At 40.2% G+C, this 21,744-nt stretch overlaps 1 protein-coding gene across 1 annotated transcript; it reads right to left on the reverse strand.

Annotated features, from left to right (window-relative positions):
• Nucleotides 1-3,015: 3,015 nt before the first annotated feature.
• On the reverse strand, nt 3,016-20,481 carry cbarpa (CACN subunit beta associated regulatory protein a). Its single transcript, XM_042498037.2, has 11 exons — nt 20,353-20,481; nt 19,941-20,123; nt 15,677-15,748; nt 10,542-10,687; nt 9,653-9,714; nt 9,376-9,538; nt 9,113-9,293; nt 8,885-9,028; nt 7,569-7,764; nt 7,255-7,456; nt 3,016-6,429 (listed from the first exon to the last, which is right to left on the reverse strand). Exons 3-11 carry the CDS (start codon nt 15,722-15,724, stop codon nt 4,560-4,562), a joined length of 3,012 nt encoding a protein of 1,003 aa, XP_042353971.2. The 5' UTR covers nt 15,725-15,748; nt 19,941-20,123; nt 20,353-20,481; the 3' UTR covers nt 3,016-4,559.
• Nucleotides 20,482-21,744: the final 1,263 nt, after the last annotated feature.

Genomic DNA, 21,744 nt, shown 5'->3' on the forward strand with positions numbered 1-21,744 from the left:
GTTTCTTTTTTTTTTTGTTTTTTTTTTTTTGTGTTTATTATCATTTCACCTGTCCTATACAAGGTTATACTTTTATAGGAATACAGCACTCGTTTTCTCTTTTGTCTGCAACTTGTTTGTAGTCAGATGCTAGAATATCAAGAGCCGTTGCCGCTTAGCTGCAGGCAGTGTGCTGTCACAATCACCTAGATGCCTGTTTTCCAGTTATGATGCTCTTTGTTGCGCTGATCACATCAGCCCTGCCCCTCCTTTCCCCTTCTTGCGCAGCCAGGCCCATCGTGAGCCCCTCTCTGGGAATAGATCAGAGAGCAGGTGAGTCACAACTCTGAGGGAGGGAGAGAGCAGCGCTTCCCACGTCAGCAAGGTCGACAGAGAGATTCTCCTTTCAACAAGAGGAAGGATGAAGAGATGTGTCGCGTTAACAGGCTGCAGGATGTTTCAGCGCTATGATTAGTATGTCAGGACACCTTTTGCTTTCTGTTCTCTTGGTAATGATTCTGCTGTTATGACAGTTTCACACAGTACAGCGTCTTACATGAATCACATACAGCAGCATAAAATGACAGTTTGGGGAGTCACTTTTTTTGTTTTTAATTCAGAAAAATGTCTAGTCCAAAATGAATATGTGCCTCAGTTGGTCCCACAAGGTCTAGCCTTTGTGAAGTCGGCAAGACATTTGAATTTTCTGAACTACTCTTTTTACAATAAAGCAGATGGTTCACCATGAGCGAGCACAAAGACATGAGTTTCATAACATACACACATTAATGTAGTGTAGCACAAACCCAAGTCTGTTAAAGGAAAAGGGACAAGCTGTACCTACCATCGCAGTTTCCCTGGTGACCTGACACGTTATAACATGCGGCGATGTTGTCATGTTGGAGAGATACAATTTGACATGAATGCAGACTGAATAATTACATTTTACGTCCATAATGGAAGAGAGAGAGAGAGAGAGTGGAGGCTGTTCATCCTGCGATTTTAACATGTACACACAGAGGATGTCAGTGTATTACTAAAAGGTTAGGGCTGCCAATAGTCTGTATTTTTCTTAATGTCAACACATTTAATTTTAAACCCCAAAACAAGGGTTGTCTCTCTACTTTGACATCCCCAGCCTGTCTGTTTTCCTGATGAAGACGATTTTATTAAAATGGGTGAAAATAGATGTTTTTTTAAATGCAAAACACTTTCCTAAAACAGCTGGGTGCTGTGCTTTTTTTCAAACATGATTCAAATTGGAGTAAATAGTGCATTTTGGGCCGTTATGTGCTTTAGTGCAAATTTACCACAGCATGTCTGCAGGTCCTTTAAAGGTTTAAAAATGTTTTTTTTGTTGTTTTTTTTTTTAAATATTGGGCTTTTAAAGTAGCCAGTCTTAAATTGGAATTTGTGATGTCTTAATTGCCAAAAAATATTTTCTGTAAATTCATTTTTCTATTTTAATTTCTTTTTGTCAAAATAAGTGAAGCTATTTTGCCTAAAAGTCCACATTTCAGATGTTACAGACAGTGATGGTAATATTGTGTTAGGTTGTGTGGGGTGGGGTTGATAAGCCATAATATCGCGATATTTACATAAATCAGTCAGTATTTGTTTAAATTTTTAGACTAATCATGGCCAACCCCTCACTTTTATATATATATATATATATATATATATATATATATATATATATATATATATATATATATATATATATATATATATATATATATATATATATATATTTCAAATGAGTAACATCTCTTTTCACAGTGGAGCCGTGCCCTGCTGTTGCTCTCTCTCACTTTATTGTGATAGAACTGCTGCAGGAGTGGGAGCTCCACACCTGGGAACAGTTGGTGAGTGTCCACACACACACACACACACACACACACACACACACACACACACACACACACACACACACACACACACACACACACACACACAGTCCTCCTAGGTCTCGGTGTGAGTGACGGAGATAACTGTTAGCATCACATAGCTAGCAACAGGGTCGAGCCTTGTTTGTGTAAGTTTTTTGGAACTGTTAACGGCTCTTTGTTGTATGTCAGCCGCTGCTGCTGTGTTAACTCGTGCTAACCGGGCAGGTGTTAAACTGACCCAGAGGAGAGCCTGAAACATTTTTTAACTTTGAACTTACAGCTGTGAGGGCTAATTGAACCCAGTGACCCCTTGGCTGAGAGAAAGACAGAACAGGGACTCCCAGCACAGGTGTTTTTAACAACAGTTAGCTTTTTATGGGAGGTCCTGGAGTTTGTGCGTGCTGGCTCACTGAAATAGCTTACTGGGACACTTGAAGGAAGTGAGCCATTGTCAGTGTTGGCAACTTCAACTGTGCTTTTCCTACTGTGACAAGTCAAAATGTCTGCTGTGAAAAAGGTCTGTAATGTGTAGGTGGCCCGGTGCCATGAGCAAACATACCCTTTTCAATCACTACTAAGCTATTAAATAATGATTATTTTTAGATTCATATATTTATACATCATGTTTCGTTCTGAGGTGGACAGTGTCATAGTCTCTTGCTTGAGAAGTTACAACGTAAATCATTGTTGCTCATAAGAATGTCACACAATTGTAAAAAAAAACAACCAATAACGTTAAATGGCCAAAACGTTTCAGTAGGGGGAAAAGGTTAACTATCTTGGTCATCTCACCCTTATGGGCAGTTATGTTGTTTTTTGTGTTTGTGTACATGTTTATTTTTAGACATTTTAACTTACAAAAAACAAAAACAAAATAAAACTTAAATTACCAACCATAAATTTGGCGGCCACATTGCAGTAACTCTGAGGACCACGCTATTGGAAACCTAGGCTCTATAGGCTAATGATTTAAGACAAATACTTGAATATGTGAGTTACTTAAAATGCCCATCCCTGGTTTATAGACAACAATTGAGAGTAAAATGCTATGTCAGGCTTTGGCCGCACAGGTAATTTTTAATAGAAGGATAAATTTATTGTTACGTTTTCTTTTTGTGAAACATTTCTTGACAATAAGAAAAACATAGACTATCACCAGACTTCTCTTTTATTTAGTAATACAGAGCCAGGATATCCCATACTGCTGGATTGTGGGAGCAGACAATGCCACAGCTATTCAGTTTCAACCTCCACTTTCACAGCATCAACTCTCTGTCACTGAACCATCTGTCTGAGAGCCTGAGAGGCTCCTGTGTCAGTCACTATAAGTATCATCTGTCAGTCTCCCCCTCAGCAGAGTCCCAGCAGTGATACAACACTTTGCTCGAGCCCATGGAAGCTCCTGGATACCGCCTCCTTAATTAGGATGAACAACAGGGACAAATGACTAACAAAAATCCTATAAAAATAGATGAAATATGAGTATAAAAAATTCTTGATGCACATATTTTCGGCCGCTGTTTTGGCTGGGTATCCCGTGTTTTTCAATAGTGTGTGTGTATTTTCCAGATCTGCTGATATGTTGTTGATGAGAGAGGGCTGTTTCATGGTCAGTGTACTTCCTATCGCCAAATGCAGAAACCACAAGCTTTCACGGAGACATTTACCCTCATGGTGATCAAGACAAGAAGGACACTTGAGAAGGATATGGTTTTAAAATGAAAGGAATGGTTGACAGAAACTCCACCATTATCTTTTCTTCCCATCAAAGTGCTTTTTGTTTTAAAGTTAAAACTGTATAGTATTCACATACACGTTGTTTGGACATACAGTAGCATGCTGAAAATTCACAGTTAAGTCTGAAAATATTCAGTTTTTCTAAAGATGGGTCTATAGTTTTTTAAAGCTATGTAATGACTGACTTTGAAGAATAATGTTACCAATAAAAAGATGGAGGGCATCACATGTCACATGGCATCACAGTGGAAATTAACCCTTTGAAACCTGAGCAAACTGGCTTGATTTCTTTCAAAAACGTGTAAAGAAGGCAATAAGTAGCAGAAGACAAAGAAGACATTACCCAAGAATTAGTAAAACATACAAAAAAATTACCTAAAAATTATGCAAAATAAAAAAGAAAAGACAAAATGTAAGTAGGAAAAACAAACTAAAGAAATTACCAAGAAAAAGAAGCTTAAAAATAATATAATTCTTAAAATATTATTGTAGATATGTAATTATGATAATTATAATATAATTTTCTGAACATTTCCTTAGCTTTTTAAAAAATGATTTTCAAAATCTACTCAGTCTTGCACTTTGTAGGGCATTTCTTGCCTAGATACTAATTCCCTTTTTCCCTGTGCTTTCAAAAGAAATTAGACCACTTTTCTTAGGGTTCAAAAGTTTAAATACTTGTGAAAAGGCATCTGAACACAACAGAGGAAAAATGATGTCCATCCAGGTTTCAAAGGGTTAAGGTCTGAATGAAATGCTGGAGGAAACTGGCCATCAAGAAAGAAGGTACCTCTGTCCTTATATATTTTTTGTTCTGATGCATCAGTTATGTTAAGCTTTGTCCAAAATGTAGGGGACACAGAGACAGACCAAGTCTCTAACACATGATGAGTGCTATTTTTTTCCAAGTCTTTCAGTATTCGATAATGGACTTTAAATAAAGTTGATCATGGGTTATATGGGACTGAAGCCAGGTGAGGCTGTGTGGGTCACGGTGAGCACACACTCTGTTCCTCCCTGGCTGAGCTTCTCTGCACTGCGCAGGCCGCCGTAGAGCCTCTCTTCCACCGACGCCGCCAGCTTGTCCGTCAGGCTGCTCTCCGCCTGCAGGGAAACCTCTGATAGAATAGCTTGACTGCTGTTGTTGTTTCTGTTGTCAACTCTTGGATCCATGTGGCTCGTCCGTGTGGTCACAGTGGTCAAAGACTGGCTTGTTGTGCTTTCTGTGTCCTTTTTTGTAGAGACCTGGCTGCCGTCACCCTCACTAGTTGATTCGGCAGAACCCCTTGTTGCATCAGAGCTTTCGGAGGTTGGGTCAGCTCTACTTTGTGCGGCGGCTCCTTCACTTGACGTATCTTTGTTCTCTGTGCTCTCTTTGGCTGCTTCCTCACAAGCCGCAATCTCACTGGCTTCTTCATCAGCGGCGCTTGCGATGCGTGAGAGTGTGCTATGATACCTGGTGTCCAGAGGGTAACCGGCGCTGTCGCCTCGCCGCAGCGGAGTGAACCTCTGCCTCTCCAAAGACGGGGAGTACCTGCCCCCAGTGCCTGACCCTGGGTCGCTGTATTGCTTGTGTCGCTGCCACTGTTTCCGAAGGTGAACTCTGGATCGGTGCCTCGAGCGCAGTGGAGAGTCCTGCTGGTCAAAGCGTGGATCATGGCGGAGGAACTCATTGAAGAGAGCGTCTGTTTTCTCGTCGATACTGTAGTCACGGCGGCGGAGACGGGGTTTGTGAGGACTAGAGGGCTGTGGGATTGGCTTCATCAGTGGAGACATCAGCTGTGGCTGTGATTCTGGAGGTTTCTGAGGATGAAGGGATTTCAGAAGCTGATATGGTTCTTGAAGGGTAAGAGTTTGAGATCTCTCCTTTAGTTTCTCCTGCGTCTCTGTGCTGTTGGTCATTTCGTCCTCCAGCTCCTCCTGAAACAGCTTGGCCTCGATGCTCTCGCACACTGAGCCCTTTCTCCCAGAGCTGGTGAAGAACAACCGCCTCTCAGATGCAGTCTTCCCACGAGGAGCTCCAGGAGTCCCAAAAAGTCTCATCTCCTCAGGGGCCCTGGATGGTGCTTCAATGGAAGCATAGCCACTGTCCATCTGGAGGAGCTTACGGTTCCCTGCCTCAACCTCTCCTCCAGCTCCGCTCCCCACCTCACTGTCCCCACCTGACGCCCCTCTGATCCCTCCCTCTAACATCTCTCCCTCCCCGTCTCCTTCAGGCTCATCGTCAAGGTCTTGGGACAAGCAGCTGTCGAGGCCAGAGCGAGCTCCTGCACCACCAAAGGATGAGACGCTGTCGGCATCACTGCGGATGGACTCACGATCTGTGCTGCTCTGGTCTGAGGAGGCGTATTGCTCCAGAGAGGCTCGCAAGCTCCAAATGTCTTTGTACAGCGAGGGAGGAGCCTCTGAGCTCTCCTGGCGAATCATGAAAGTCAGAGATGAGCCTGAGTCGGCCCTTCGTCTGGCCTCGGCTCCCAACACCACCTCCTCTCCATCTTCTGCCTCTGTCTCTGCCTCGCTCTTTTTCCTGACATCTGATGTTGTGCGGGCTGTCGTTGTTGTCCTTAACATGTCTTCAAACCTTTGCTGTGCGGCAGCTCCTTGTTGTGCCCCAAACAAGTCGTCATCTTCTACTGACTCAAGCTCGACTTCTGTTGCTGATGTTCTTATAACTGCACCAAACTTTGTCTCTTTTTCCACCCCTGTCCCATTGGGAGTGGCGTCCTTCTGTCTCTGGGCATGACAATCGCTTGTTGGCGAACAGAGAGCCTCTCTTCTGGAATTGCTGTTGGCACCTACCTCCACCATGGCCTCCAGTTTTAGCCTGCGTGGATGGAGAACACTCAGTTAAAGAAGTATTTCACCCATATAAAGAAGACCCTCACATAAAACTTGGTCGTCTCTGCAGGAAAAAGACGCAAATACTTTTGACACTGTCGCTACATGACCAGAGAAAACAAGTTTTTGTTCAAGAGGTAGAAAACCTAAAACTGCCAGAATGCCATGAACCTGGTATAATGTGGAATAGTCCGTGTGAAACAGTGGCGACCGGCCGGACTTCATATTACAGTTAAGCGGTAAACTAAAACTGAGACATATACAACTCAGTAACAGAATCTTGATTTGTATTTAATCAGCACTGCTTAATTTTACCGTTTGATCTCCGTTCAGCTGCCATTTATACTGTGCAGGAAACAGTGGCACCCGCTTCCTCGTCACAAACTCTTACCAATACGGTGAAACGGGGCATTAAAATACATTTCTGGAAACATTTTAGGCAAGAAATAGGCAGTGCAGTAACATAATTTTGATTTCGATGTGTCAGCACTGCCTAGTTTTACTGTTTGATCTGATTTAATTCTGAGTTTGAGAGAGAGAGTTGTCTCTTGATCTGCCGTATACTATTTGAGTATGTAGTAGTGCGGTTGGCGGCAAAGTTGGCAGGCAATAATTGTCACTTAGAGGAGTTTTGTGGGGGGAATGGAGGTATATCTTGACAATGGTTAGATGGAGGAAAGTTAACCACAGTTTATCTACACATTCTACCCACACTGTTTTGGTATAAAGGTGGTTGAAATTGGGCAAAATACCCCTGTAATTGGAAATTCTGGGAATTTCACAGTGCATGTCATGGGATGAAGGGGTGTACCTGCTGAGGGCGACTAAAGATGTGGGTGCAGTATCGGGGTGAGACAGAGACTCTGCAGAGAGGGACTGGAGGTCACTGGTCTGGATGGGGGAGTGCGGGAAAGAGTCAAGGACCTCATCTCGGAGAGATGAGTCGTCTTCAGTGTGATCAGTGGTTTCACTTGCTGCTCTCTGTCTCTGGAAGGGCCTTCTCTTTGGGGATCCTGGTAGATAATGACATAAAAAGACAGCTGTCTAATTTGTGTTTTTATTCTTTTTACTAATGCTTTTCTTTTGCACCATTAGACATCATCCATTCATGACAATTATCCCAACCTTTGGCATCCAGGCTGGCAGCACGGTGACTGCTGTCAAACTTCCATCTCTTGAAGTAAGGCCCCGCCCCCTCCAGACTGGCATGGCGCCGCAGTTTAGAGAAGAAATGTAAAACTGAAGTCTGGCCCGGAGCTTGAGTCAACTCTCCTCTCATCCCCCTCTCACTCTCAGCCTCCCTGTCCCCGATAGCCTCCATCTGACAGAGGAGATGAAGGGAGAGGAGGTGATGAGACATTAAGGAGGGGTTGAGGCAGACGAGCTGAGATGAATCGTGACGGGCAGAGGCAAAGCCCTCCAGGGACAGCAGTTTGTCATATTGTCACTCAGATGCAGTGATGACTGATGTCACAGCGCATCAGCGGGTTTGAGCCTGTGGCAGCTGCTTTTCACAGCTCTGTTTATGTGTGATACAAGCGGATCAATCTGCACCGAGGAAGCTGTCTGTGCAAATGTATTTCTGGCCAATGAATGCAGGTTTTCTTAGTTAGAATTTACCACAAAGAAAGTGGTTTGCAGATTATGAAGAAATGTTTTCTTTTCATCTAAACAAAAATGTTTCAAGCAGGAACTAAAAACATGCTTAAAATGTCAGCTATGATTTTAAAACCTTTCTCACCGGCATTCCTGAGAGTCTGACGCTGAGATGTTGACCTTTCACTGGCATCAAGACCCCAAGAAGAAAACATTGGTTTTGCCTGATAACAAAACCCTGACTGAAAACACTGAGCGTCTTAGCCCATGAAGAAGGGATAAAACAAAACTAAGGGGCTTCACCAATGATACTCAATTTATGGCTAGCTGACCATTTCTCAAGTTAAATGAAAATATATTGAGTCACATTAGGAATTTTTGTTTATACTTTTGTTTTATACTTTATACTTTATTCTACTGATTGTAGATAAGTTGCCGGAGTCATGAGAGAAGTACAAGACAGTGGGCACCTCGGCAGAGATATGCAAAAGGGCACCACCACCTCTACTACATAGGAACAAGACACATAGACTTTGTGGTGGTTTGGCATCTCTTTGTGGTCATTTTGTGTCTCCTTGTGGTGTTTTTTGTCTTATTATAGTCATTTGGTTCTCTGCGTGGTAATTTGGGGTCTTATTTAGTTTGTCTCTTAGTAGTAGTTTTGTTTCTCCTTTGCATCTCTTCTCATCTGTACTTTGTTTGAGCTGGTCTGGTCCAAGGTTTTCAACTGACTCACATTCCCCTCTAAAAAGTCATGCTGCTAAGGCTAAAAATGTATTGACCTGCATTATGTAATAACCATTCTAAAATGGGCAATACAAAGTGTTTAAAAAGGTGAAACTCACTGTCTGGGAGCGTGTGTGTTGTGCTTTCATAGCTGATAATGCCTGTCTGGGACCCTGGTCCAGGATGGTGGAGTGGTGTGGGTCTCCAGGCAGACCTCCGCTGAGGCTCGGCCCTACCCAGTCGGGGATTCTTCTCTCAGCAGGCTGGAGAGAGAAATCACCCCAGGTTATCGATCGAAAATAACCCCGGTTTTGTGATATTTGTTATCACAGCAGTTGTAAAGTCACCTGGTAGATGGTGAGGGGCAGTTTGGGAGCTGTGGCCTCATTGATGTTGATGGTGCTACTCTCTGTTGAGTCACACTCCATGATGGTCAGGATCTTCAGGTCACACGGGGCTGGAGGCAGGTGAAGGTGGGTGAGCCGGGCCTTTTTCAGGTGGTGGAAGTCTCCCTCAGTCAGAGTGTATCTGAGAAAGCGAACAATCACCTGATGTAGTTCCAGCTCATCTAAATAATAATGTAGAACAAAAATCACCTGTTGAACTGTACCTGCGTCCTTTGTCCTGAGTTGTCTTTTCCTGTTCATAAAGTGCAGATTCATTAAAGGAGACTCTGCGGCCAGTAGACCCAGTGGAGACAAATCGTTCTGTCTCTCCATCGTGACAACTCACAGCTGAGAGAGCATCTGATTCATCCATATGAATAGTGATCTCTGAGGGACAAAGAGAACAAGGACGAACCAAGGGAGAGAAAAAGCGTCAGTGACGACAGTGGATCAGAAGATGTGTAAGCTTTATATGAACTTAATAAAATACATGGCTCTGACCTTGGGTGGGCTGAGAATCCTCAGCGTAAGTGGTGTTTGTCTTCTCAGGGTCATCGCTGGCTCTGAAAGGGGGGAAGATTTTAGTCTTTGTTCTCCCTCACAGAAAGCCATAAATGCCTTGTTGAATCACAGATTTCCATTTCATATTCAATACAATACTTCACCCACAAAATAATCATTTGTATAGTAGTTACTCATCCCGTGTTACACTGAATTCCTGAAGAAAACTCTTTCTCACATGGCTCCACGGTGAACAAAGAATCCAAAAGCAGAGAAAGCTCTTGATGTATTGAAGAAAATAGGGTCCACGTTTAACAACAACAAAACTACATCAAAACATCGCTTTACAAACTCTCGCTCTCACAACTTGTTTAGTCAAGAAGCAACAGGTTAGGGTGAGTTACTCCAGAACTCCTGGCCAATGAAAGAGCTGGGAGGAAGGATATTATTTAGTCAAAATGCATTCACTTGCCAATGTGCACTACTACTCCATACGTGCATCTCTTTATACAAAAGTGTTTTTCACAGTAATGTTTCACCAAAAATGCATGATAAATGAGACTTGGATTCTGCTGCACGAGTTGTGAGACAGTTTGTAAACCGTTTTTTTTTTTTTTGCATAGTTTTGCTGTTGTTAAACACAGCCCCCCTTTACAAATTATCAATAATTCTCTCAGTTTTAGGATTCTTTGGTCACTGTGGAGGTGAGGCTTACAAATTCAACATAACACAAGGTGAGTGACAGATATACAAAAGATCACTCGGCGGTGACGTATTTCTTTCCACTGCTGTCACAATCACACCAGCTCCAATAATCCCTGTGTGTTTGCAGATGAACCAGGCTTGCCGCTCCCACACAGTGTGACACTTCGGGGAGGGGGATACCCACCTTGAGTAGCGCCGTCCACCCATGCAGCAGCGATGACAGAAGAGGAGCAGCAGGGAGAGCAGGACCAGCATCCCCCCGGCGAAAACACTCAGCAGCACCAACAGCAGCACATAGTTCTCCACCTGGCCTGCTGACACAGGCACATCCTGATTGAGAGAGCAGGAAAGAAAAGAGGTTAGGATCCAAGTATTTCCACTTTACACAGTTGTTTACTCATACCTCACCACATTTCAGAGGGAAATATTGCATTTTTCTCCCCAATGTATTTACTAGAAAGCTATAGTTATTACTTGTGGCAAGATTTTACATACATTTTTATTTCTTTAATCGTTTAAACCTGTGTTGAGACAGATCCTAACCCATCTGCCTCAACTGGAAAGCACTTTGGTTCAACTCCTGCTGTTTTTAAATGTGCTACTTAAAAAAAGTGACTTAACTACAAAAATAATGAATCATTTAATAGGAAAATTCTGATACAGATACAGTAAAAAGAAAAATAAAACACTGCACATAAATAAACCAAAATAGTAGGATCAAATGATAGATTGCGTCAATGTGAGCGATCACTTTTAAATCACAGTCATTTAATCTGTTGTTACTTTTAAAAATTATCATTGCAGCTGTAAGAAAAATCTTTAATACAGAGTTTACACATGTAATGAGTATTTTTTTGCATTTACTCTGTGTATTAGTACTTTTAATTTGCACACTGTGCGGTGAATCTTTGTATCCCTGCGCAGAAGGAAGCGTGCATTTTCTCATGGGCGAGAGGCTCATGCCTCGTGACAGCATGAGATTTAAACATTAATGGCTTCCTCCTCAGCTGAGCTACAACATTAGCTGGCTCAGTGGTAGCACTAGCAGTAGATACGCGCTTACTTTTGCGCAGTGAAACCACAGGCAGGTGTAGTTCAGTAGAAAATAAAAAAGTTCCTACATTAAACTGCTCACAGCATGTTCTGTGGATTATCTTGACAAGATTTCTGGAAAGAGATATTGCAGTTAAGCTTTTTCAAATGTATTTTTTGTCGTTTTGAGCTCTGCAAGCCGAGTGCCATCTAGCTCCATTATATTGGAGAGAAGGCAAACGTCTCTACAGCCGATTTCTCCAACACTTGAGAAATAGCACTGCAGCGAAAATATGTATTTTTGATTTTTGGGGGAACTTTCCCTTTAGAAGTTAAATATGAACATTTCCTAACTGACAGGAATAAAAATCAAACATTCACAGAAAATAACACAAAAAATATCAGCCTTCAAAACCCATTTTGGTCAAACCTCGGTACTCTCTGTACTCTGTCACTGTTAGGGTTGCACAACATCAATTTAATACCCACTGCTTGTATTCAGATGACATTGCTGGAGCTCGTAACTCATTTCTTTAATAGCACAATAAGTCAGAAGCTTACATATCTTTGTTGTCATGTTTAGTCGTTGTGAGCTTGCTGGGTGCGTTCGTCCTGCTGGGATAGTAATTGATTCTTTTCCTTTGAGTTTCGCAACAATGAGGAATCTCTTTGTCGCATTATGCTGCCAGCTAAGTGCCGTAATATTTAATAAGGAGTGGAATTAACACTGAAGACTTTCTTTAGTCCCCGCATCCTCACAGTGATTCTTATCCACACACACACACACACACACACACATATACATGCTGCCTGCTTACACACACCAAACATACACACATACAGAAACTGCTTTCCACTCTCTGATTAATACTCTCAGTCTTGGCTGAGTGAGCTTGGGGATGCTAATCGAAACGTCAGCGAGACCCTTAATTCAATTTCCCAGCTCCTCTCAATGATGGGGGAATGAGGCCTCCGCAGGCTAAAAATGGAAATCGGAGGAGGATGCAGACGCACATGAGCAATCCCCACACCAGAGTTTCCTGGCTCTTCTTCCGATGTCAGTTTCAAAAGAGAGTGAAAATAATTGGGCTCTTTTTACTGTGCACAAATGAAATATTCATCTATTGCAACATTTAGCATTACGCAATACATAAAAACGTTAAAGGTTTTCTTTGTGCAAAGATTTAAAGGACACCACAGAGTGAAGAAGCTCCTCACTGAGCACAGACCAGTCGTGAGATGATGATGGCCTGAAAGGAACCGTTCATCCCAAAATGTTATAATTTTTCCTCTTCTCTTTGTAATGCTGTTTATCAATTATTTTGCTGTGAGTTGGCGTTTGTTGGAGATATCAGCTGTAGAGATGTCTGCCTTCTCTCCAGTATACTGGAACTAGATGGCACTCTGATTGTGTTGCTTGAAGCGCACCAGAAATCGTGACCTGGTTTTTCAAGATAATCCACAGACCTTGTTGTGAGCAGGTTCACACAGGAATTATTTTCTTTCTACCAAGCTACACCTGGCAATTGTATCATTGTTGGAAGGAAGTGTTTGCCTACTGCTAGCTCACCTAGCACCACTGAATTAGCAAACATTACAGCTCAGCCATGAAGAACGCCATAAATGTTTACATGAACGAGCATGAGCCTCTCTCTCAGGAGAAGATGCACACTAACATCTTTGCCGTGACACAGTTGGTATGTGTATTTTGGTAGTAAGAAAACAGTTTCAGCATGAAACTGCTCACATATAGGTCTGTGGATTATTTTGTATCACTGGGTCATGATTTCTGGAGAGAGACTATGTTGTTAAATTTTTCAAATATATTATTTGGCGATTTCAACACCACACGCTGAGATTGATTATATTGGAGAGAAGACAAACATCTCCACAACTGATATCTCCAACACTCAGCAACTCAAACAAAAACAATCTGGATCGATAAATAGTACTACAGGTAAGAGGAAAAATATGTATATTTGTTTTGGGGTGAACTATCCCTTAAACAGGAGCAGTAGCTACAGCAAAAACCCAAGCCCGCTGCTGGCTGGATGCACGGACACTTTTGCAGCAGCTAATGATTATGTCATCGTCAATTAATTTCCCCATTGGTGTCTCAGTCAATCATTTTATCCAGAAAATGCCAGAAAATAGTAAAAAAATTACAATTGTTTTTCAAGTTATAGTTTGCTCTCTCCAAATTCCTTGTTTTATTTGACAATCAGTCCAAAACCCCCAAAATATTCAGTGTGTAGCAGCAAATCTCATAACTAGAGAAGCAGAAAACAGAGAATGCGATCCTTTGAAAAATAAATTAAATTACTCATTTTCTGGCGACTGTCAAAATGGTGTGTGTGTGATAAAGACAAGCTGATTGTAGGGTGACTCTGCTCTCACTTTAAATGGTAAAGGCGCTTCTGTAAGACAGAGCATCAGTCAATCTGTGTCAACCTCAACTGTAAACTCAATCCAACAGCAAAGCAAGTCACCACACAGAGCAGAAATCGTGCTGCTGAATAGTGGAAGCTGCCTTTTTTTGCTTAAAAAAACAGAAAGTGTCATATTTATGTGTTAGAGCAAATGAAAAAACCCTATTTTCCATTTTTAATTAAGCCCCAGACCTACTTCAGGCCTGAATTTGTTAAACTAAGTCCCCAGCCCCAAACACACACAGTGTCTATTTTCATCTTAATTAGATGCTATAGTGGCGTCCACTCAGACGAGTGTTTGAAGCAATACACTGTAAACTCACAAGCTGATCTTACTAAATCAAGGAAACCTATTGTCTTGTTAAAATACGTAGATATAACCATTAATTTTAATTTGTGTATATTTCATATCTAATTGTTAAGTTTACTTATATAAAATTTGTCTGAATGCTTGTAGTTTTGTTTTTAAACATTTTTGTAAGCCTTAAAGATGGATTCATTTAGATTGTATAGCTCTGTTTTTCTACAGTTGCTGGTCTTGTCTTAAGATGCTCTGAATGGCATTTTGATGAAATGAAAATAATCCTGCGAACTAGTCATTCTTTGTTGTGCTTATGCAATCAATTTCCTTATACTACCGAGTAAACGCAACTGTTCAGTTAAGTCAGACTAACTTGGTATGATTAAGTTGCTATTCCTTAAAAAAAAAAAATCAGTTGCCATGTTTAAGATGACATCACAAAATGAAGTAAATACAGAAAAAAAAAATCAAGTAAACCTTACAAATAGATACAAAGTAAACATTTAACAAAATTCAACTTTTTAATCTTTTCAAGCCAGTCAGTTTCGTAGATTTCTTTAAGTAAGACCACCTTGTCAGATTTTACAGTGTAAGCATGTGTGTCTGTAAGGGTAACAGCTCAGCGTTATAGCGACATGTACACCTTAATGCACTCACAGTTGCATGTGTGTGTGCAGCACACAAACACACACAGTTTGTCAGAGCGTCTGTAGCTTAATGAAATCTGCTGTTTTTACAAGCTCAGCCAAACAGGAAGAACAACACAATCAATCAGCTGGAGCAGCGAAGCCCCTCGCCAGTCTTTAGGCCATGTTTCTAACGCACACTGCCGAGGCAAACAACAGTCAATTCTCACATTCACACAGACAGCTTTAACTGTTTTATAATCACAGCCGCTGGCTCAGATTTCCCGCCGGCCTCCGGGGGCTGCATGGCACACAAAGCCAGCAGCACACTCAGTCCTGTTTTTGAGTCAAATCCTTTTTGGATACAGATCAGGCTGTCCTCCACACCAGCTGCACCTGGGATATGATACCTGTTACTGGAACACGGAGGTGTTAACTCACACCTATCGACTACTACTTTTGGCTGAGGTCCAGTTTGATCTGTAAAGCAAGAGTTGTCAGTCACAAGACCACAGACACCAGCTGTTGCAAAGGTGTGGAGAGTATGTGTGTTTTTAATTTGATGTTTAATTTAACGTAAGGTCTAGGGACAGCAGTTAAAAATTAGCCTTTCGGCTAACACTGGTCCATTTACAGTGACGTTGATCAATGTGGATTGTCCCTGAGAATAAATGAATAAATAAATTGTGCTAATTCTGTTGGATATGGGAGCGTAGTGCTTTCATCTGAGAAGTTCTGCTCCCAATTTCCCAAACTACTATGATGTGAATTCAGAAAAACAAGAGCAGAATTTTGTTTTCATGAAAACATTTTTCCTAATTCTAAGATGATAGTCTTGTTAATGCAAACTTCTTTTTTTTCTCTCCTCAAGTGAATGCATTACGCTTCTGTGGCTGGGGTGAGTGGGAGGGGTGGATGTAGATGTACTCACAGTGGAGTTCTCAGTCAGACTTGTCAGAACTGGCAAATCATTGCTCATTGTCCAGGTCAGCGTGAGTGAACCCTGCAGAGGATAGAGAGAGTGACGTCAGAAAGAGCTGGCTCTTATTTCTAGACAGTAATACAGTTTGTGTTATTTAAGTCAATGAGATTTAAAGCTTCAGTTTGTAAACTTTATGAAAATATCTTTTGGTCATATTTTCTGAAAATAACCAATCTCTAACGCAGCTGTCAATCACTGCAGCTGTCAAATCAGGCAGCGCTGATTGAATATGAAGTTTCTGTTACTTTATTGCCTATTTTTCACCTCAGATGTTTTCAGAAACATATGTTAGTGTCCTGTTTAGCTGTAAAATGAGAAAGTGTGTGACCCATCCGTCATGTTTGAAACAGTTGTCTGAAGTGCAAGCAAGGCCCACTGGCCCCACCTGTCTGATTTTACAAACAGGGCTAAAAGGTGCACTGAAATATGTTTCTGAAAACATTTTAGATGAGATATAGGTAATGCAGTAACAGAATCATGATTTATATTTGATCAGCACTGCCTAATTTCTCAGTTTGACTGCAGCTCACTCCTCAGCTCTGATTGGTTGTTTTTCTTCATGTGCAGTAATGCCATTAGAAGCCCTACAAGGCAAGGAGAGTAGTAGAGTAGGCAAAGGAATTTGCCTTTGTAAGATTTTCTGTCTCATTTAGAATGACAGTTTCTGCAAATATGATTTAAAAAAAAACATATTTTCATAAAAGGTACCAACTGCAGCTTTAAACGGTAAGCTGATATTTAATTATTTTCTTATTGTACACATATCCTGTGAAAAGACCAAAACCAATAATCAAACGATCCATACCAAAAAGTATATCCTGATATATCTCATTCCTTTATGTGATAGGCCACTGTTGTTTAAAAACTACTAAAAACACATCAGTGACCCACACTGTTACACCATGTTCTACACTATATCACAGTGAATGCGAGCACTGAATTTAATTTTGACTCATTACCACACACCTGCCTGCTGATGTAAATAAGCACCAAATATGCATTAATCCACTTCTGTTAATAGTCCCCAAGATAATATATCCACATGTTGTTTATCCAGCAATGCTATTCCCAAAAGAAAGCAAACATTTAAACGAAGCAGACTTTTCATTCTCTGAACTCTACTACAGCATAATATAAAAAAATAAAATTAAGATTAAGATTAGTATTGCTGCAAAATTTATATGATACCTACAATAGAATATGTAACTTAAAAGAATTTTGTCTCTTTTTGGGGGGCAGAAGTGAAAATAAGTCACTGTCAACATTTGTTATGTTATTATGTAGAGTGATGAATACAAAATGACGTAGGCTCTCCGGATTATTTTTTTCTTGGCAACTATCATGTTTTTTGCCAAATGATGTATAGATTTTAAACCATCATATTATCTCAAATGGCTTGAATAAGAGTACATATAGCTGCTGTATATGAGGAAAATCTTGTGGGTTGCATGCAAACGACCCCTGTTATGGACACAGTATTTCTAAATTTCTTGCTATAGCCCTGAATGGGGCCATGTACGTATCTAGTATCACACCTCCATAAAGTTGACGTATTTAAGATAGGCACATTTTAAAATAGTGCAGCAGTGGCTGAAACATCCTGAGTCCTAGTCTAATTGACAATATCTTTCATTAGACCCTACATGCCTGTTAAGTATCCATGTCTTTCAAATTCTACTTTGTAATGACGGCTTTCCATTACATTTTTATATCCCAAGTAAAGATAACCCTAATGCCATTTCGAGCAACAAAAAACATTACACAACTCTGTTTACACAGGCTGATCCCCTTATTTAAAATGTCTGTAATGCCCCTTTAACATACTGAATTAACATAAACCTAACTCTGTCTGGAATGTACGCTGTGCAATAAACCCTAGTGTGTCTAAAGATTTACTGACGTCACCTGAAGACGGACCATTACGACACAGTCCCCCACAATATCCTCTCAGTCTGTAAAATGAGACTGTGAGACGGAGACAGACAGACACGTGTGGTAACAAACGGAAAAAGGCAGAAGAGCTGACAGTATACATAATAATTTACATAGAGCACAGCTTGAGTAACATCAGTCCATGATTGTATTCCCTACTGGTAACACTGCCGCACATTCCCTCTCCATGTGAGAGTCATATTTTATGTAATATCTCAAATATACAAGCAGCTCAAGGTAACTGTGACGAGGACGAATGAACAGCGAGAGCACAAAAATAATAGAGAACCCCACATACTGATTATGTTGGATTTCGGTAACATGTAAATTTAACCCCACCCTCCCTTATATAGCATTTTTAAATATATAAATATGTAATTAATTATTTGACATTATATAATGTAGCTTCAAGCAGATGTAAGTATTTATTAATGCACAGTATTTGTCAACAGATATAAATGGACTCAATGAAGACATATTTTGTTATTACAGCCATTATAAACTATCTGAATACATATTTACTGATCATATGTCATAAACAGGAGGGCTTAAAGTGTTGTATTCTATTAAAAGAAAATCAATTGCAATTTCAGACAGCCGCAGCCTTTACAAGATTCTGTCAGATTTTTTAGTTTTATTTTATTTATTAAATTTTGACATGATCAAAGTCTCCCTTGAGACAAATGTGGTAAAAAAAACATCTGTCCATTCTTTGCTGACTGAATAACAAGCAGTTAAAATGGTTTAAAGCTTTACCTTGGAGAAGAATTAAATGCCTTATAAATTATATTGTCCAAGGTCTTAAAAATGTCCTTGCTGGCGGTCTAACATTTTCCTTTTCTTCTGTATTACAGCCTAATAAAACCACTAAATCCACACTTGGAGAAATGGTAGCATTAAAAGTTTTGTTTCTTTCTCCAAGCAGAAACCCATTAAATAATTTAACTACATTAACTGTTGCAGCAATTAAGCTGCAATTAATACTGCCCAAACAAACTAAGCCATAGCAATTTTCAGGCATTTCTGACATATAATAGTAATAGGCATGGAAAGATATGAAAGTTTCATGTCACAGTTACCCTGGCCAACATAACTGCGATTCACAACGTTAATATCTGTCAAAATATTAATTCTAATATTCATTTTAAATCATCCAAATGTACTTAAAACTTTTAAAATGTCACTTAACACACTGGAATCACTTAAAATTTTGTTAGGAAACAAATCTTTATATTGAACCACAGATATACCCCTTTTAGTGAAAAAAAAAAAAAAAAAAAACATGTATGAGTTCAATCTTTACTGATTTTCCACAATGACCCCCATAATAAAATTCACCACAATGAAGTTATTGTGAGTGTTTTTCTAACATTGTCTGCGTTGAAATCATATCTGGTCCCATAGCATAATGTATAGTTACATAACCCATGTTGATCCATAGTGTGTCATTCATGACAAAAGTCACACTGCGAAGCCAGTGTTCAAACCCTCATTAAACTTTTAGTAATATTTTTATTATTATTACATTGTTAACCTTATATTATTATCAGCATATTATTTAAATTTTATTTATTAATTAATTCTAATTTTGGGCACACCTAGAGTTATAGAAATTATCATTGTTATTATTTTTATATTACCAATTTATTTTAATTTTATTGATTAATTAATTCTTATTATGAGTACACGTGAAATTTTAGAAAGCATTATTATTAGTATTATTATTGATGTTGTTATTCGTGTTGTTAATAATACTTGTTAATATCAATTAGGTTCATGACGTTAACCAACTACATTTCTTAACGTTCTTCTTATTATTTAATTTTAATACTAAGAGCAAGTAACCAGAATAAAATTGAAAACACTGACCCCGACTGGTAGAGAAAAAATAAATCCAGAGCGCGCGCGCGCGCTTGTGTGTGTGTGTGTGAGAGAGAGAGAGTGTGTGTGTGTGTGAGCGTGAGTGAGTGCGCTCGCGCTTGGGTCCAGTGACACATCTCTTGCTTTAAGCACATAGAGTAGGCAGACAGACAGATGGACGCGGCGGCTGAGACAGAAAGACATCCTCATACTTTCTAGCTGATTCCATTAGTGGACTGTAATACTGCTCGTGGTGTTTACACCCTTATCAGCACCATCAATAGTAGCCTATATGGAGGAGAGGAGGAGGAGGAGGTCACTGCATGTCACCCCGACGTGCAACTGGATGATGATGACGATGATGATGATGATGATGATGATGATGATGAAGAAGGTGTCCAGATGTGCCGCTGTATCTTACGGTGTATCAGGCGGTGTTGGAGCAGCTTCCCTCCGCTCAGTGCAGACGGACTACAGCGACCCGCTGCAGCCGGCGGCGCTCAGCAGCAGCAGCCTCAGCATCAGCATCATCAGCATCATCTTCTCTCCTCCGAAAACCCGCCGATCAGGGCTGTCCCACATCTCTGCGTCGTCTGCTCTCAGCCTGCGGGGAATAAACCACCATTAATCACACATGTGCCGGACACCGGGGGCTCCGCCGTGCTCCCCGCGCGCTTCAAACACCTCTCTCCTTAATCACTGCGATTATCCAGAGCCGGCCGTTGTCACCTATCCCACATGTTATGTAATGAAATAGTAGCACATTACGGCGCGAGCACGGCTGCAGGTCCGGTGAGTGGTGCTGATGTGAGCGGGACAAAGATGGGACTCACCCGGCTGTAGACTCCGTTAGAAGCGGCGGTCCACCGGCAGCCTGCCCCGTCTGCATACTTTAATTTTGGCTTCAAATGAAGACTGTAGTTATGAATGAAACCACACGCGATTAGACACACCCACCGCCCGCTCCCTACGCACCACGTGACCCAGCGCCGATGATGATGGTGGTGATGATGTGAGATGGAGGAGAAAACCTCATTCACAGCAGCTGCTCATGAATGGCAGCTGCTGACAGAGCCATCGCCTAGCTGCCTTTCTGAATTTTTTTATTTCTTTGTTTTATAATGGATCAAGACATTTTTATTAGTATTTGCACACATATTACGCATATTACGTTTTCTATGTTTGAGTCAGACAGTGTTTCTTTGTTTCGCGACAAAATGTAGGGAGACAGATGGGTGTCATGGACGTTTCTGTATTCTCACGTTTTACCACCCGGTGGCAGCGTTGCACTGTTGTTTTCTTATTGTATAAACGAAAGATGGAAGTTTTTAATGCATTTTTTTTTACCGTCATGCTTTTTATTGTTTCCATGAGAAAAATAGTATCTACAGCAACCTAAACTGTGACAGAGTTACATGTAGGCTACATATGATGACAGATGACAAAATGGTAAATGTATATTAGAGAGCAGATTTTTCATAAAAATATGGAAAATCAATGATAGTAATAATTGCTTAACCTTTAAGTGTGCCCCGAATAGAATGAATGAATTAATAATAATAAAAAAAACAAAACAGTAGGCTTATATTATTATTAGGTTAACATTTGTAATAATAATAATAATAATAATAATAATAATAATAATAATAATAATAATTGTTATTACTATTATTATTATATTGTTATTATTGCAATTATTATTATTATTATTATTATTATTATTATTATTGTTATTACTATTATTATTATATTGTTATTATTGTTGTTGTTGTTGTTGTTGTTGTTGTTGTTATAACAACAACAACAGCTTAATGAATACATAACATGATCCATTTAAACAACAGGTTCTCATCATCTACATATATCCCTTTATCCCACCCCAACATTAGTTGACCTGTGCAGGACAGATACAAATTACATACTGAGTCTATAAGACCACTTGGCACATGTATCAAAGTATAAACAATCAATAAATAATAAGATAGAATAATATTAATTACAAAAGGGTGTGAAATATATAATTGAATATATTGCCTAAGCCCTTGCCTGCCACTTAGCATTTTAACACCTTTCTATTTGTCAAACTGTCGATTTGACTGTAGGGTGTCTGTGTGTGTGTGATAACAATATAACAATGTCTTAATATATAGAATAGATTAGATTGATTTCGGCGCCTCTTTGATGATTCTAACTTTGACTCACAACAAATGAATTACGAACAAGAT

This window comes from Plectropomus leopardus, chromosome 12 (genome assembly GCF_026936395.1).
Source record: "Plectropomus leopardus strain MGB_pleo_1.0 chromosome 12, ASM2693639v1, whole genome shotgun sequence".
Lineage (NCBI taxonomy): Eukaryota > Metazoa > Chordata > Actinopteri > Perciformes > Serranidae > Plectropomus > Plectropomus leopardus.